General features: G+C 39.5%; 1 protein-coding gene across 3 annotated transcripts in view; it reads right to left on the bottom strand.

The window, feature by feature from the left end:
* Positions 1–19,447, bottom strand: part of LOC127434038 (RNA-binding protein Musashi homolog 2-like) — a 267,544-nt gene that overhangs the window by 51,040 nt on the left and 197,057 nt on the right. For all 3 annotated transcript variants that reach the window (XM_051686472.1, XM_051686474.1, XM_051686473.1), the window contains one exon: positions 3,328–3,410. In XM_051686472.1, the coding sequence (XP_051542432.1) occupies positions 3,328–3,410 (83 nt within the window). The remainder of the gene's footprint in view (positions 1–3,327; positions 3,411–19,447) is intronic.

Raw genomic sequence — 19,447 nt, 5'->3', positions numbered from 1 at the left:
GAAATGGGCTCCACTGGTATGTGTGTTTCTCTGGGTCAGGAAGATGTATTAATATATTTTTGTTCTCACTAACAGACTGTTAATAACATCTAGTAATTTGAGAGTGAAGTCAGAAAGCTTGTGTGACTATGTGTGACTGTGGTGAGTCTTGTGAAAATACTGTAAGTATTTTTTTTGTGCAGGAAGCCTGTGTTATGGTTTGGTAGAAGTGGTAGAATTTGTGATCAGGAAACCAGTGGCAGGTAATATTCAAGTATTTAAGGTGGGAACAATTACAGCATGGAGGTTCACGGAGAGCCATAAGGGGAATGAATCATTCCAGTAGTGCAGGTTAATGGAGAGTTTCAGATGAGATCTTCACAATGTCTAAAACTCTGTTCAAAATTGTGCACCAAGATAAATCTGCAAAAGTCTAAAAAATATGAGCTAAGGTAGTCATATAAATTATATAGCTTAAAACTTTTACTGTATGTCAACAATTGTTTCATTTGTGCTTATTTCTATTTATCCTAAGGAATTTTAGGAGAAACATCTAAGACAAAGCTGATACTTAAAGGAAATGTAATTCAAAACCCCATTAAGTCTACTAAGCTATACAAGAGTAACCTTTGAGCAGTATTCATCTTATATTAACAGTCTGTGTGAATCGTAGACAGTCCAGGGGCCTCATATAAAAAACTTTGCATAGATTTCATTATAATGCCTAGCTTTATTATGTATAACCTCAACTGCATATAACATCGCTATGCAGTTTCCAGACACAAGACTAACGTTGAACACAACAAGAAACTAGGAAAATAGGAGATACTAAAGTTTGTAAATAATTTTCTAGTATATTTCTCTTGTTTTAGAGTAGAAATTTCTAAACATCCTTAAAAGAAACATAACTGTATAAGATATTAAGACTTGCTTTCAAAGAATATATCTTTAATATACACAGATGAGCCAAAACATAATGACCACCTGTCTAATATGCTGATGGTCCTCTGCGTGCCGCCAAAACAGTGCCGACGCACCGAGGCATGGACTCTACAAGACCCCTGAAGGTGTCCTGTGGAATCTGGCACCAAGACATAAGCAGCAGATCCTTATAGTCCTGAAAGGTGGAGCTGCCATGGATCAGACTTGTTGGTCCAGAACATCCCACAGATGCACAATTGGATTGAGATCTGGGGAATTTGGAGGCCAGGGCAACACACTGAACTCTTCATCACGTTCCTCAAACCATTCCCAAACAATGTGTGAAGTGTGGCAGGGTGCATTATCTTGATGAAAGAGGCCACTGCCATCAGGGAATACCATTGCCATGAAGGGGTGTACCTGGCCTGCAACTATGTTTAGGTAGGTGGCACGTGTCAAATTGACATCCACATGAATGGCGGGACCCAGGGTTTCCCAGCAGAACATTGCCCAGAGCTTCACACTCCCTTCACCAGCTTGTCGTCTTCCCACAGTGCATCCTGGTGCCACCACTTCCCCAGGTAAACAGCACACACGTACACGGCCCTACACCTGATGTAAAAGAAAACTGGACTCATCGGACCAGGCGACCTTCTTCCACTGTTCCAGGGTCCAGTTCCGACGCTCGCATGCCCATCTTTCGACAGTGGACAGGGGTCATTATGGGCACTCTGACAGGTCTGCGGCTACGCAGCCCCATTTGCAGCAGTTGCGATGCATTGTGTGTTGAGACAAATTCCTCCCGTAACTATCATTAAAATTTTCTGTGACTTGTGCCACAGTAGACCTTCTGTCGGTTCAGACCAGACGGGATAGACTTCATTGCCCTCGCACATCGATGAGCCTTGGGTGCCCAACACCATGTCACTGGTTTGTGGTTTGTCTCTCTTCGGACCACTGTCAGTAGGTACTCACCACTGCTGGTGTAAATTGTTTGAAGTGCTATTTTAAACTGCCCTTTTGCGTAAATGCGACATTTATACATCAAGACCCTGGTGTGTGAGACAGGTGTTGAGTGGATGGCAGGGGAGATGATCAGAACAGCCACAGAAAAGAGAGGTCATTTTGCCCTTTAAACAATAGTCCACATGCTGGACTATCACAGAAAAATCGATCACATGCCCCCGTGCTCATGGATCGGCTAATAAACACTGTCTGTCAGAACAGAACAGGATCTTGAGAGGTTTGATTCTCTTCCTGATATGCTGTGCTGCCAGGCTGGTTCCATCCTCTAGGGACCAAACTGCTGTCCCAGCTTGTGGACAGCATAGAAGCATGGGTATCAGTGAGAGAGATTCTCAGCGAGAAGAGAGAACCAAGGTAAACCAATGCTTTCCACCTCATGGCTCCTGTCAATCACAGCTGAGAGCCCTGCAGGGGCAACACACAGCCAGGGGCTGTTCTTTAGTGTGTAAAACATCATCTTATCAACATATCCTTCTCATCCTTCTGATCATTCAGGCATTTCTATTTATTGATTTTTCATTTAAAAATAGTTTACAACTTCCATCCATTAGTATAGGGAATGAACTAACCTCACATAACCAAACTTTTGACTATCGGCATACAATTTTGCCCACATTGCAGCTCCAAATGCCACTCTGGTCCACATGCCATTACACAGGCAAACTTAATTTCCTGCATTGATTGCATTTGTTCTTCAGGTGTACAATTACAGAGTATAATTTACCATATTTTACACACTTGATTTATTATTATCTAAAGTAGGAACGTAATTTATTATGCTTTTTTATTTGCTTTAAACTGAATATTTATCATTAACTGTGTAAATCTCCCTGGATGCTGACATGTTTGCGTGATGCCAAGCACCTGCATCTCGGTGAAATCAGATTCCTAGATTTCTGCACGAGTTTCCAAGTAGGAAGTTCTGGAAATTCTGCCTTTCAAAGTTGAATGGAACACAGCATATGTCTAAACTGTTTTGTTCCCATCTGATTCGAAGGTGAAACATTTATTTGAGAACTGAAAGCTGACACTGGCGGCCCATCTGCTGGTTCTGCTCAATACTAGGGGGTCTGTGATAATCCTGCTTTAATTACCTCAATGTCTGCCAATTACCTCACTTTCTTCCTCTCTCTTTTAAGCCCAGTCTGTCAAGATGCTGGCATTTTTAAAAGATGGGAAGAGGGGAAAGTTTTGGACTCTCCTGTTGACTGATCATTTTCACACACATACACAAACACACACAATTTCATGCTTTCTGGACACTGCACAACACTTTCCAGTGTTTACACACACTCACAGCACTTAGGCTACAGTCGCATGCTGTTGAGATTCCGCTAAATAGAAAACTAAAATATTAATCCCGCAAACACTTTCAGAAATTGAAAACTGGAGAGCACTTACCATTTTATTATTGATTTCATGAAAATGAATTTCACAGACTTTCTCTACAATGTCTTCATTCTCAAACGTTACGAAGCCAAAGCCTGCAGAAAGAGAGAAAAAGAGGAAGAGTCAGTCGTGTACCTTTAGAAGCCAAACTCTGACAGATTTCGGCCTTTTTCAGAGGAGAATGTGAAGAGTTTTTGCAGTAAAATTCAGATCTGAACGGACATTGTCTTTTTGAAAGTAGAGTGCTGATGAAATCTCTCTCATGACAGGGCGGACGAGGGGGAAATTGGACAGCTGAAAAGCACAAAGACTGTTAATGAGATTCATGGAGCCACATCTGAATTTCATTAAATGCGTTCTGCGGTCCCTTCATTGAAATTTCACTGTATAACAAGCTCCCGTTTTAATGTAAATGTGGGGCTGGAGATCCCTGAATCTGTCTCTGACTGTGGGATTGTCTTCTTTTTTCATATTTATGAAATAAGAAGTTTAACCCGTTCAGCTCATCTGGGCTTAACAAGGATCTGCCTGTGCTTTTATTATAAAAAGAGAAAGAGAAACTCTTTTTTTCTAAAGCTCACAAGGGAAAATTATTTTCTATTCCTGGGTGTTAAGAGAGGGCCAACAGTTAGAACACAAAGGAAAACAACCCAGAGAGGAAGATAAACACTTTACTCACTATTTGTTTATATGGACAGGATGCACTTTCAGTCACACAATACACACACTGTACATTTTCACAAGAGCTGTGTTACAGATATAAGAGACTCACAAGAGAGGAAAACAGACTGAATGAGACTGGAAGAAATGTGTTTTTAAGCTGCTAATTGCTGTGTGTGTGTAGTATAAAATAGTAAGAGACTGTGCAAGTTTTTTCTATGATGATTGATAACTTGGAAAAAAAATCACGAATGAGATCTATTTAATATCTATTTAATAATTTCTGCTAGAAAACATTGAGATTAAATGGAGAGCAAATGGAGAAACTTTTTTTGAAGTCTCCTAAATCAAAGAATTTCTCACAAGAAAAAGAGCTGTGTAATCTCACGTGTTTCAAAAGAGATCTTAATGTCTCAAACTGTGCAAAGATTAGCAGAGATACCAAAGTATACAATCAAAAGTCAGAGATTTCAATATAAACTCAATCATTTCTCTTCAAATTTTTCCAATTCCAAATGATCTGAGATATGGTATCCACATTCATTTTTTACAGCCTTTATTTTTACTATTACAACAACTGACTCATTTGCCTACTGAAACATAACTGACAACTCCATTAAGTCTGCTGAACTATGAATTAGTAACCACAGAGCAATACAATTTTCCTGTGGGAGGGGTTTAGTTCTGGACCGACTGAGATGTGTGGGGTTCATATACAGAAGCATATATTGAAGGAAACAAATCTCTCAGTCCACATGGTGAAACTGCTGAAGTCCTTTTTCCACAGGCAGTGCCGAAGTTCTCCCTGACACTAATTCTTATCTCAACCTTTTAAAAGATGAAAGACCTACACAGGGCTCCACTCTCTCTTCGGCGGTCAGAATGAAAGCACAGGGTCAGAGGTCAAGCGAAGCAGACTGTAGTAGCGTGTGAAACACTTTAGAGATGTGAGATAACATCTCTAAAGAAAAACACAAACATACACTACTCTAGATAAAGAAAGAGATGTAGAGAAGAGAGATTGCCTGCGATTTGTGTGTGTTTATGTATGTATTTTAAATTTTGGTGCTTGGCAGCCTGGATTCCTATTCACCATAATTATTTGGAAAAGAGCAACCATTACACTCTTCAACATTTCTCCTTTTTCGTTCCACAGAAAGAAAAGTAAAAAAAAGTTTAATTTGGGGTGACATTTTACTTTAAAGGTAGTGTAGCAAAAAAAGCATTCTCTTGTGTATCTCTCTGTTCTTCCTCTGCCTTTTCTCAGGGTCTTTGTATGAAGTGGCTTTTGTCTATTTGGTAATATTGACACATTGCATGTGTGTGTTTGTTGCCTGGAGGATGGTGATGGGGGTGTGATCTTGAAAATGAAGAAGACAGCTTACAAATCAACCATCAGGAACCATTTGTGACCACAGGTTTCAGAAGGAGAAACACACACATACACACACCCTGTGGTCTGTAGAGAACTCTTCCGTCACAATATGACCACAACACACAGATGACTAAATCTGGACAAGCACAGAAATTATGCCACTGTGCAGTTCCATCAGGAGTCTGAAGGGGGCAGTGCTGTGATAACTGTCTTTCTGGCTCTGGGACAGTCTGACCTCTGTTTTAACAGACACCCACTCACTTTCAAACACTTACAATCTCTCAAACAAACGGCAGAGAGTCGTCCAAGATCCTGCACACACTGAAGAGCATATCACTTTTGAGAGAGACTGATGTTTCTGATTAAGTTGATGGTGGTGCAAATCAGCCTGGTACAGGACCAGAGCAAGACACACACAGTATCCCCTCTCTATGATGTCAAACATTCAGAGCAAGTCTCTGCCTAAGGTGGCATGGACTGACCAAAGGTCATATATATGGACTGTTTGATGCATACAGGTATGGCAAACAAACATTAGCAAGAGCTTTCTCAAAATCATAAGCAAGTTGGCAAGGTACATGACATAAAAATTTGTGAAAGACATTCAGAGTTCTGTTTGAGTCACTTAATCAGAATCAGCTTTATTGCCAAGTATGTTTACACATACAATGAATTTGTCTTGGTGACAGCAGCAAGACATAGATAATAATAAAAAATACAAAATAATTATACACATACGTACAGGTACACACATACATACACATACACATGGGTAGTGCAAATCTAATACAATCTGTTATGTACAGTGCAAATACAAATCTGTTATGTACAGTGCAAATTTATTTTATTTGTTTTTCCCAGAGGAATGAAATGGCAGAAGTGGTTGGATGTGTTGGATAAATATAAAAAAAGACTAAACTGTGTATTGCACATAGTTATTGCTCAATGGGGCAATATAACTGTTCATGAGATGGATAGCCTGTGGGAAAAAACTGTTCCTGTGCCTAACGGTTCTGGTGCTCAGAGCTCTGAAGCGTCGGCCAGAAGGCAACAGTTCAAAAAGGTAGTGGGCAGGGTGAGTGGGGTCCAGAGTGATTTTTCCAGCCTTTTTCCTCAATCTGGAAGTGTATAGTTCTTGAAGGGGGCGGGGGGGGGGGCAACCAATAATCCTCTCAGCAGTCCAAACTGTCCTTTGTAGACTTCTGATGTCTGATTTCGTAGCTGAACCAAACCAGACAGTTATTGAAGTGCAGAGGACAGACTCAATGACTGCTGAGTAAAACTGTATCAGCAGCACCTGTGGCAGGTTGAATTTCCTAAGCTGGCGAAGGAAATACAACCTCTGCTGGGCCTTTTTCACAATGGAGTCAATGTGGGTCTCCCACTTCAGGTCCTGTGTGATGGTAGTGCCCAGGAACCTGAATGACTCCACTGCTGCCATAGTGCTGTTTAGAATGGTGAGGGGGGTCAGTGTTGGGGTGTTCCTCCTGAAGTCCACAATGATCTCCACCGTTTTGAGCGTGTTCAGCTCAAGGTTGTTTTAACTGCACCAGACAGCCAGCTGTTCAACCTCCCTTCTGTATGCAGACTCATCGTCATCTCGGATGAGGCTGATGACAGAGGTGTCGTCTGCAAACTTCAGGAGCTTGACAGAGGGATCCTTGGTGATGCAGTCATTGGTGTAGAGGGAGAAGAGTAGTGGGGAGAGCACACATCCCTGGGAGGCACCAGTGCTGATTGTACAGGTGCTAGAAGTGAATTTCCCCTGTCTCACAAGCTGCTGTCCATCAGAAAGCTGGTAATCCACTGACAGATAGACATGGGAACAGAGAGTTGGTGTAATTTATTCTGGAGTATAGCTGGGATGATGGTGTTGAAAGCCGAACTGAAGTCCACAAAAAGGATCCTTGCATATGTACCTGGTCTGTCCAGATGTTGCAGGATATGATGCAATCCCATGTTGACTGCATCATCCACAGAACTGTTTGCTCGATAAGCAAATTTAAGGGGATCTAGAAAGGGTCGAGTGATGTTCTTCAGGTGGGCCAACACCAGTCTCTCAAATTATTTCATGACCACAGACGTCAGGGCGACAAGTCTGTAGTCATTAAGTCCTGTGATTTTTGGTTTCTTTGGGACAGGAATAATGATTGAGCATTTGAAGCAGCATGGGACTTCACACTGCTCCAGTGATCTATTGAAGATCTGTGTGAAGATGGGGGCCAGCTGGTTAGCACAGGATCGAAGACATGCTGGTGAGACGCCATCTGGGCCTGAAGCTTTCCTCGCCTTTTGTTTCCAAAAGACGCGGCTCACATCATCTTCACAGATCTTAAGTGCAGGTTGAGTAGCAGTAGGGGGGAGGAGGGGGGTTGCAGGAGGTGTTGGTGTTTGTGTGAAGTGAAGGTCAGAGTGGGTGTGGGGTGCGAGATTGGGCCTTTCAAATCTGCAGTAGAACACATTCAGGTCATCAGCCAGTTGTTGGTTCCCTACAGGGTTGGGGGTAGGAGTCCTGTAATTTGTGAGTTGTTTCATGCCACTCCACACTGCTGCAGGGTCGTTAGCTGAAAACGTGTTTTTCAGCTTCTCAGAGTATCTTCTTTTAGCCACTCTGATTTCCTTGTTCAGTGTGTTCCTGGCCTGATTGTACAAGACTTTATCCCCACCCCTGTAAGCATCCTCTTTAACCTGACGAAGCTGCCTGAGCTCTACTGTAAACCATGGTTTGTCATTGTTGAACTTTAAATAAGTCCTAGTAGGAATGCACATATCCTCACAGAAACTGATATATGATGTAACAGTATCTGTGAGCTCATCCAGGTCTGTGGCTGCAGCCTCAAAAACACTCCAATCCATGCAATCGAAGCAGGCTTGTTGTTCCCGCTCTGCTTCATTGGTCCATCTTTTTAGAGTCCTTACTACTGGCTTGGTTGATTTTAATTTCTGCCTGTAGGTTGGAAGAAGATGAACCAGACATTTATCAGAGAGTCCCAAAGCTGCTCTAGGGACAGAGCGATATGCATCCTTTATTGTTGTGTAGCAATGATCCAGTATGTTCCTGTCTCTGGTGGGGCATGTGATGTGCTGTTTGTATTTGGGCAGTTCACATGTGAGATTTGCTTTGTTAAAATCCCCAAGAATAATAATAGCTGAGTCCGGGTATTGTTGTTCTGTGTCTGTGATTTGATCAGCAAGCTGTTGCAGCGTGGCATTCAAACACTCGTTTGGCGCGATATACACACTCACCAGAATAAACTAGGAAAACTCCCGCGGCGAGTAGAAAGGCTTACAGTTAATAAAGAGCGCTTCCAAATTAGGACAGCACATCCTCTTTAATGTTGTTACATCTGTACACCAACTTTCATTGATATAAAAGCATGTTCCACCGCCTCTCGTTTTCCCCGTCAACTCCGCGATGCGATCCGCTCTGAACAGCTGGAAGCCTGGCAGATGTAACACGCTGTCCGGAATGGCTTCACTCAGCCAGGTTTCTGTGAAGCACAAGGCAGCAGAGGTTGAAAAGTCCTTGTTTGTGCAGGTGAGGAGATGTAGTTCATCCGTTTTGTTAGGAAGAGAGCGGAGATTCGCTAAGTGAATACTCGGCAGCGCTGTTCGAAATCCACGCCGACGGAGTTTGACCAGAGCACCGGCTCGTTTCCCTCGCCTGCGTCTCTTGAACAGCAGAGCTGCGCCTCCAACTAAAATGTCTAGAAAAACGTCTGAGTATTCGAAAACCGGGAAAAGATTGTCTGGTATATGCTGTCGAATGTTCAGAAGTTTGTCTCTGTTAAAACTGACTGGAAAAAGATTACTAAACACAGGACAAACAAACAAAAACAACAAAAGTACTGAGGAGCTCCACACTGAAGCAGCCATCCGTGGCGCCATCATGATGAACATTTAATAATAAGTAAACAGAATACCTTTGATCAAACAAAGGATAATGCCAATTTTCTGTTTTCAAATGTTTTTAAGTAAATATTATGAAAATAAGTGTTCAGTTAATTTTTGCAATTTTGTGTGTCAAATTAAATTGTTGTCATTAAATTGCTTTGCTTATACAGTACTTTTCAAAAGTCTTAGGCACATCAGATGTTTTGCAAAAACATTTGTCTTGTCTTAACATGGTTATTTTATATCTTCTGCTTTAGTGTGTCAATAGGAAATATACATTTTAGAATAGAAGTAAAACAGTGTCCTCCAACAGATGGCATGGCCCCCAGAGTCTGGATCTAAACATCATTAAATCAGTCTGGGATTACATGAAGAGACAGAAGCAATTGAGACAGCCTAAATACATAAAAAATGTTATCCAAGATGCTTGGAAAAACCAAGCCAAGAATGTTGAAAAACTTAATTGGTGCTGTTTTAAGGGCATAGGGTGGTCACACCAAATACTGATTTAGTATTTTTATGTTTACTGGAATTTGTATGAAGTTAATTGATAACTAAAAATTATTTGTGGCATTTTTGAAATTTTTCACAACTGCCTTAAGTTTTGCACAGTAATGTATATCAGCATTAAATCAGCCAATATCCACCCTGCTCTCAAGATATCGTATCAGCATATAAAAACCCACATTGGCCAACCACTAGTGGAATGTATAACTGATTTCTGATGTACCCTCCCCTTCAATGTCATGTAAAAAAGGGGAACTGTGGTCGGTAATTTTACATGCAGGTCAATAGAGGTCAATACGTGAGCTCCGAGGTTGTTAATTGATGGTATATGCTTCTGGTAAAGCCTTCAGTCTGTGCTATTTCATCTTCATTTTAAATAAACTGGTTTAATAGAAGAATTTCTGGTGAAGAACTACACTTCCCATGCTCCTGAAGGGAAACGATCCACCAAGCATGATCGCGGCAAACAAAGCGCACCAACAAAGCTGCAGCGACTGCCTACTTCCACGATGCACTGTGAATGGTGTAACCGAGTTGGTCACCTACACTCTCATACTCATTTATTTGGTATTGGATTATTTTGCAATACATTTTAAATAGATTGTTTCTGTACTTACAAGCAACAACTTAAAATCAATAGTTTTATATATTTCCATTCTGTTTTTAAATTAGATTGCGTCATAAGAAATGCTTCATGGTATTGCAGGTCATTCCCTCTTTAAAGATGTTATGTACACAGTCCTTTGTCTTTTTTTTTATTTTCAAAAACTTTTTTGCTTCTAATAATCTTGTGTTTCACCTGGTTGGTTTGGTTCATGGCATAGAACACTTATAATGCAGGGTTCGTACAGCTTTTTAAGAGAGAAATTCAAGCACTTTTCAAGCATTTTCAAGGTACCTTAATCTTCTTTTTCAAGCACCTCGAAGGTTTAAATATTATCCAATTCTAAAAGATACTTAACAAAAATGCAAGGATAAAAAAAGCATCCTCTGTGATTTCAAACAATGCCCAATCTATAAAAATGAAAGTTTTAGGAAATCCTTTAAACCCACAGAGAGCTAAGACTACAATCCTTAATATGATCACAACCAAAGTCTTGCATTAACACATAGATACAGTCAGCAACACCAGTTACCTATAGGGCATGAATTACCATGGGGGAAAACAAATCCTGGTTACTGTAGTTATTTATTCATTTCCATGTGGAAAATGTAAGGAAATATCAAATAGATTTGGCTATTTTACAGTAAAGTTTGTGTGAATGTTTTGTTTCTCCACTTCAAATAAAAGCAGAAATTCTACAACTGACATTTTGTCCCCAGCTATTTGAATAAAGGCTAAAAGACTGCTTTGAAAAATACACTCAATTCAGTGACAAGATATGAGATGCATGTGGAATCTCACCTCTTAACATGCACATCTGCAGCACATAGTGTGATGGGATTGTTTTTCCCCTCACCAGCATAAGATGTGACTGCAATTATCAAACAGATTTGTAGAATATTATGTTATTATGAATATGAATATTATGAGTGATTTCATATGTTCTGACAGCTAAAATATGAAAGGGATAATTGTACAGCCAGACTGGGGCCTTTGAACATATAACACTGCTTATCAGCAAAGCAGGGTTTCTGCAAGTTTCAAATAAACAAGTCATGCTTTCCACTAAATGAGTTCATGGAAGAATAATATTAATTATAAATATACATTTGTGTTAATCTGATTAAAATTGGTAAATGTACCAACATAGCAATACATAACCGATGAATAAACAACAATATTTACCTACAAATTATACTAAATGATTAAATGTAAAACGTCATGCAGGGACGTCCATGATAACTCTTAAGAGATTTCATTAGCAAACTGTTTTATATTACTGTAATATAATATTGAATGATTATTATTGAATATGTTATTTTTGTTTAATAAAAAAAATTATATTTTCTCCCCTTTTCTCTCCAGTTTGGAATGCCCAATTCCCAATGTGCTCTAAGTCCTCGTGGTGGCCTAGTGACTCGCCTCAATCCAGGTGGCGGAGGACGAATCTCAGTTGCCTCCGCGTCTGAGACTGTCAATCCGCACATCTTATCACGTGGCTTGTTGAGCAAGTTACCGCGGAGACATAGCGCGAGAGGCTTCATACTATTCTCCACGGCATTCAAGCACAACTCACCACACGCCCCACTGAAGGCGAGAACCACATTATAGTGACCACGAGGAGGTTACCCCATGTGACTTTACCCTCCCTAGCAACCGGGCCAATTTTGTTGCTTAGGAGACCTGGCTGGAGTCACTCAGCATGCCCTGGATTCGAATACAATACTCACTGAGCTCACCCAGGCCCCCAACGGTAATATTTCTGTTGTAATTTCATTACACTCACACAGCATTGATCCTATTAAACTCTGAAGCCTTTTTGTTTACGGTAAACTGAAGACATTACTTATGGGTCACTGACAAATTACACCCAAAATTAAAATGAGAAACCTTTTAAAAATCTAGTTTAAAACACTTGTGTCATATTCTCAGAAATGTAATTTTTGTCCAATTTGGTTTCATACATTTTTAAAAAACCTTTAAAGCATTTTCTAAAAACTTTCAAATTGTCATATGTGGTGTAACCATTAAGTAAAAAGTATTATAATACTTTCTTTGCACCTTGAATACATGAGAATTGGCTACCTACATGTTGGTTACACCCAGAGAGTTTGATTTGGTGGACAAAAAGCGTTTTAAAATATGAAGAAAAATATTATTGTGACTTTTCTTTTTTTTTTTTTACTGTCTCTGGACACCACATCACATTTTTTACTTTACCTCTGTAATTGTATTTTATGATTAATTTTGTGAAAAGAATCCACGTTATGATCATGAAAAAGGTTTTTTTCTAGATCACTTGCCCACTGCAGACATTTTTCTACTCCAATCTACTACTTGACCATGTTTGAAAGTGCGTGAAACATTGGAAAAATTGTGGCATAAGTTTCATGTGAACACTAGGAAGGACAAGTCAACCTATCACAATCTCCGACATACCTGCCAGTGTTTTCAGAAAACCGGCGTCTTTTTTGCAGTGGAGAGGGAGTTAGCCTGCTCAAGGTTGCCAGATTGCGGGACTAAAGTGACACCCTGACAGCATATATCCAAACTGTACAAGTGTCCAGATCTAATTGGGGGATTTCACCTATAGAAATATGGCAACATCACACATGTCGAAATCTAATTTTGACCGGCTAATCTGCCTTATTTAAAGTCTGTTATTTATCAAACGTATGAAAATGAAATATTTCACTTGCATGATTAGTTCTAAGTAATACATAACACAACTGATCTAAAGGGGATGGTAAGGGGGAATGGTGGTTTTACAAGGGGAATGCTTTTTGGTATTTCTTGCAACAAGGGGGATGGAGTCCCCTTGCATCCCCCCTCAACTCAAGCCCTGGTTATGGCAAAAAATCAAAATATAACCCTCTGCTACTCCAATGTTAATAACGATTCCACTGTTACAGTTTATAGAACTTTGCAAGTTAAGCCACATTAAAAAGTTCATATAAAATAATTTAATTTCATTACTTGTCATCTGGAGTGTTGATGACATCTCTAACAATCTTGTTGAGCAGTGTAATAATGTTGGATTGCATGACTCTGTATTGCTTAAACATGTCCTCAAAAACAGGAGTAAAAGTTGTACACAAACACTGTGGAGTGCCATGCAATCTCATCGGTTGTGTTTCAAGTCAGTGGAAAAGCACGGCCAGTTTGCGATAGGCTCCAGGCCGCGAACCTGCCCAGCACAGGCCCGGCATGAGAACCATGGCAACTTCGGTGGAAAAGGCCTATCAGATGTACTCCTGCATTAGTGTGTTTGTGTGTGTGGCTCACAGTGAAACCAAACACCAGTTTTGCAGCGTCCTCGGCACTGTTGACCCATTGGCCCTGCAGTCTGACCTCCATGATTCATCCTGACACCCTCCCCCCTCCCCCTCCTCTCCTCCAGGGCCTCTTCAGCCCAGCAGATGGCTAAAGCACCAGTCATCCACGGTTATTAAGACCAACAGCGTCCCTGTGGCTCTGAGCACAATCAACACCTCTCTTTCTCTCTCTTTGCAACTTTCCCTTCACCTTATACAATCTGCACTCCAGCACTCCGTGTTCGCTGGCGCAGGTGGTAAGAGGTGTTAGCAGCCGTTTTCCCAGTGTCATTTTGACTAAAATGCATCACACACTCACTATCTGAGAGCAATCAGCCCACGTTCTTCTTTCTCTCATGGATTACCAGGTTTCCTCCTCAGCACATAGCGCTAAATCCATTAAAATGCTAAATCAATGAGACATTAAGGGATCTTTGCATAAAAGCATATTGTGCAGGTCGACATATTTAAAGTACAACACATCAGAGAGAAAGTTCCAGAAGACCATCATTTTCTTGCATCTTCATTTTCAAGATGAAGGTGTGAGAAAGTGGCAGCAGTTAAAGTCCATGAGCTGTCAGACTCCATTTTAAAGCGTTGACTCTCTATCTCATCTGAAGATTTTAAATTGAGCTAAAATGCTAAATACTGTAGCCCCTAAAGAAAATTTCTAGAAACACACATAAGTTCACCAATGTGCTGCTCATTAAGATATGAGAAGCTCTCATCTGTGAGAGCACACAAGAGTGTGTAAAAACACACACTCATCACACACTAGAGTTTAGTGTAAGTATACTCTCTGGAGTGTGCAGGTGCATGATGGGGGGAGGGAAATCTAATAAACACCGAGGTATGGAGATCTTTTACGCACACAGGACGATCACCGTTGTGGGACAGTTTTAGATTACACTGCATGGGGAGAAATCATTAGCAACCAGTTGGAAACATGTGGTGTGCTCTGTCCTCTGTCCCGGACAAAATAAGAGCTACTTAATTTAGAATGACCACAGTCAGAGATGAAGTTATGGCAGTTAAGACTTACCTGGTGTGACGAGGAGGAGGGCGCGGCCGGGCCGTGAGGGTGCACGACCAGCGCTGAATCAGATGATCAGCGGGAGAGTGAGATAAAGCGGGGCCGGAGGACCACACTGAGAGAGAGAGAGACGCACGTGGCCACGCTGCATGCGAGTGTGTGTGTTTATGTCACACAACAGATTTATAAGAGGAACTGACCACAATTGCAAATGGGTCACTCAAAACATTTTGACTTTCCAACGTACAAAATATTTCCATTTTCCATTCAGTTCAGTTAAACGCTGAGGGTAAACACTTTGTAACATGTTGACATTCATTTTTATTCATAAAGGTCAACTTGGCTGTTGTTCATTCTTTTATTATTTAATTTTGTTTCACGAATGAAGCAAGTTAACTAAGTTAACACTAATTAGGGTTAAATGGGTTACACCACCATATTTTGTGGGTTCAATGGGGTACAACACCAAATATTTTTGTGTGAAAATATTAGTTAAAATCTGAATTAATAACTTTTTAACATGCTGGGAAAAAAACCTATATGCATATTTAAGCAGCCTCTGAAATTAGAGCTTATAAATTATTTTCCACAATTTCTTGTATTTAATTTTTTTTTATATATGCATGGTTGATAACACCAATGTTTTGCTTTTTTGTACACTTGTTCGGCCTTGCACTAATGCTTGTATTAAAAATAAGTACAAAATAAATACACAAATAACTTTACATGACATAGAAGTGGTGTACCAGATGAAGGGGACAAGGATTTTTTTTCAGGCAACTGACAATTTCAAATCTATTTTCAAAAATAATTGCAAAACAGAGTCAAGCCATTTCATATCATTAAAGGTTAGGTTATAGAAATATACCTTTTAATTTTATTTATTTTTTTCGCCATTTGAAAGCTTTTTCATGACTAATAAAGTCAAGGGACACGTCTGTCAACATATTTTGATATTGACCCAAATGTTGTCAGAAATAATCTATTTTTGTGAGACACAAAGCTGTCTTTACTGAATCCTCCATTGATTTGCATTCAAATCTCAGAACATTTTACAACGCATATAATTTTTTCACTTTGGAGAGTAATTTTTAATTAAAACTGATAGTTGCAAGGATTCATACATGTTAAATCCGCCACAGCAGTATCTATAAAACAAAATTTAAATCCTCCAGTAACAACTGATTGTGATTGGCCAATTCTGACAGCGTTGCCAAAATTTATTGGCAGCGCTGGTGTTTCCATGTTCTAACCAACATGAAAAAAAAAACAAAAAAAACAAAAACAAACAAAAAGGTTAATTTTCACACTCGCTACGAATGGGGTCCGCAGGGATGCATTGTTTTGCTGTAACAACTGGCTGTGATGTAAGTTTGTGCTTAATGTGAATAGGCCTTTAGTCTTCTGCATAGCCAATCAGAGAGATTGTGTGCACACCATCCTTCAGAGTTCACCAGTGGTGGGCAGCGGTGGTCACCTGCAGATCAGAAGGGGTATGACCTACATGTGTATCAGATTGACATGTGCAGCTAAATATCACCTGTGACCCTCTCTGTCAATCTAAGACAGAACACTGTGACTCCAGAGCAGGAAATAACAAAGACAAAAAGAGAGCAGCTTCTGGGGAGGAGCAGCAAACTGCAGCAGATATGAATTAATAACGTGGCGGCAAACAGCTCCATTCAGAACAAAACGATGACATAACGCAGTGTTTTGTCTGAGGATGACGAAGGAGACCAATTACAGAGAGAGAGAGAGTCAGATGATTTACAGTATCAGTGCTGTTACTCTGACATATAACGACTGTTTCATTAATAAAAACAAAAGTGCAAATCAAAGCGACAGAGCTCAAATAATCCCTGCAATGTTTTCTGTGGAATACTCTGTGATGAGCTCCTCTAACCCCTGGCAGACTGAGAGCATTAACTGTTGGTCATTGGTTCTATGGACTTTATCATCATCAGACCTGTGGCCTCTACAGCCAATTAAAAGGAGAGAGAAGGAAAGCCTTGTCTCCCCACCACCTGAAAAGCATCCAGTGAATCCAGGCCATTAAAAACGGAAAGCTGCATCAGCTCAGATCAGAGCATAGATAAATAACAGCTTGCAGAGGCTTTTATTCAACACACATCCGAGACACTGTCAAGTTTCATGCCGACACTTGTTTTTAGTCACGTTTAAGAATGTTTAGATGTTCAAAGCCAAGTCAACTTATTACACTTTAAAGTCAACGTAACATATTTTACTTTAAATTTGCGAAATATTTCCCAATGAAAAAGAACACGCAATGAAAAATGTTTAGGGTAGGACTTGTTTTTATCATCCACGAATTGATTTGACTATGAAAAAGGAGCGTTCCATATCATAGTCAATTGTGGAGGGTTTTACACTCAAGAAAGACCACCAGCACACATTTTTGAGGAGGTTTTTTGACCGGGATGTGAAAGCTGAAGTTCAAGTTCCCCCTCGAGAGCATCTTGACTTACCCCAATGGTAAAGATAGATTTCTTTTTCAAACTGTTATTTGTTATTATTACACAACTGTCTGGAATGCTCGATTTTGATTGGTCAATCACACATCCAACGGTTTGATATTTCTAGAAAATGTCTGCACATCTAGGGATAAAGTGATATTTCACCAGTCATTTTTGCATTGAGTCATCTTTTCTGCTACTCGTATCAATCTGCAATATCTTAAAGTCAGGGTTGGGGAGTAACAGAATACATGTAACGGGATTATGTATTTAAAATACAAAATATAAGTAACAGTATTCCACTACAGTTACAATTTAAATCATTTGTAATTAGAATACAGTTGATTACTGAAGAGATTACTTTGCATTTTACTGTCATTTGTTTCATTTAATATTTAGTCCTTTCAGATGGAAAACATTTATCCATATAAATGATGCGATCTAAAGTGCATTTGAACAGCGGTGAAACACTTTCTTATGATGTGTTACATTCATACGAGCAGACAGAGAAGTAAATTTGAAGTAAGTTTGGAGCAGAAGAAATAGAAATAAACCTCGTGTAAATTGTCAGCTTTACGCTAAGCTAAAATGCTATTTCTAGCCAATTAACATGCACATTACCAGGCACGATCATATTTTTTTATCAAGAAAATTCATGTTGGATCATAATTTCTATATTTTTGACTTTTGATATTAGGGCAAAAATCATATTCTTGATAATAATTTTTGTATTGTTTTCCTGTAAAATTATCTAAAAATCCTTAAAACAAGATCAGTTTGATTGATCTTTTTTAGAAACAACACTGCATAAGATATTTAGGTTTTTCAGAGAATGTATTTTTAACATGTGTATTTTGTCTTACTGTACTGGCAGAGTTTTTATAGTCAAAATAAGTGAAAATAAATCTACCAGTGCTGAAGAAGTAATCCGAAGTATTTAGAATACGTTACTAACCTTGAGTAATTTAACGGAATACGTTACAAATTACATTTTACAGCATGTATTCTGTAATCTGTAGTGGAATACATTTCAAAAGTAACCCTCCCAACCCTGCTTAATCCAATAAAATAATTTAATAAAAAAATCTATATTCCACATCCATTTATTTATTTACGTTGCAAGTAGTCTGGTAATAAGAGGGATAAGGAGCCGTTAGATTTTCCTGAAGGGTCCTGATTGCTATTGGGAATTATTTTGTGATAATGATCGGCTGAATGTAGATAATCCCTTATTTATTGCCATAACCTTTATTACATTAATGTTAACTGGCATTAAAGTGTTGCATTAACTATTAGCAAGATTTTAGAAAAGCTGCATTATCTACGACATTAGTCTAAAACAATGCCTAAATAGCAATTTGGCTATTGGTTATCATTATTTTCGGTCTAGGCAACATCAGCTGTAAAAAGCAATGTCAGTTTCAAAGATTACACATACAAATTTTTTTTCTATGGAATACATATGAATCGTGCACAAAAAGACTAGGAGCTTGTATTCAGAAAGTAAACAGGGTTCATTTTGCATTCATGTTGACTAAAATATCCTGAGTAATCCTGATGTCACTTATATAAAAATTCAGAACTGAACTAATAATGGCCCTCACTGAGCAGCACGGTCAGAACTGACAGGTGGGAAGGGTGGTGGCAGGGGTGCAATTCTTCCTGTTTCCTGTGGCCTGACACTGAATGGGATAAACTACTGTATTTTATGCATGCGCAGATGTGTGTTTGCATGTGTCTGGGTTGATGAGGGGAAGAACAGGTAAGATCTTGCTGATTTACCGGTTTTATTCATGCCTGTCACTTCCAAGATATCGGTGCGTGTTTGTGTACGTGTATGTGTTCAGGCCACCTGCTTGCAAATTCCTTATAAATTCAATGATTACTTCAGTTCATCTTGGCTTTCCATCCTGTCAGTTTGAATCAGTGTTCCAGATTTTTTTTAGCAATTGAAAGCTACACTGGTGGAAGACACAGCTTTCTTTCATCCTTTCCATGTTTTGACATGTGTTTGTTACTGCTTTTTGTATATAACATTTGCATTTTTTCTTTGATAGCTCCATAAGTTACTGTCACAAACAAAATACAGTAAATCGCTTTGATAAGAAATCATCTCCCAGTAACATAATGGTAAAAGCAAACGCAAATTTGTGTGTATGTTCTGCAGGTGAGGTGCCTTAAAGAATGCTGGGAAACTATTTTGTCTGTGTCTCAATGTAGGTCAGCTAAGAGCACAGGCCATCCATTCCTGTGTCCTACTTCCAAACTCAC

Source organism: Myxocyprinus asiaticus, chromosome 43 (genome assembly GCF_019703515.2).
Source record: "Myxocyprinus asiaticus isolate MX2 ecotype Aquarium Trade chromosome 43, UBuf_Myxa_2, whole genome shotgun sequence".
Classification (NCBI taxonomy): domain Eukaryota; kingdom Metazoa; phylum Chordata; class Actinopteri; order Cypriniformes; family Catostomidae; genus Myxocyprinus; species Myxocyprinus asiaticus.
Note: the sequence above shows the minus strand (reverse complement) of the source record. Positions and strands in the feature narration are given on the sequence as shown.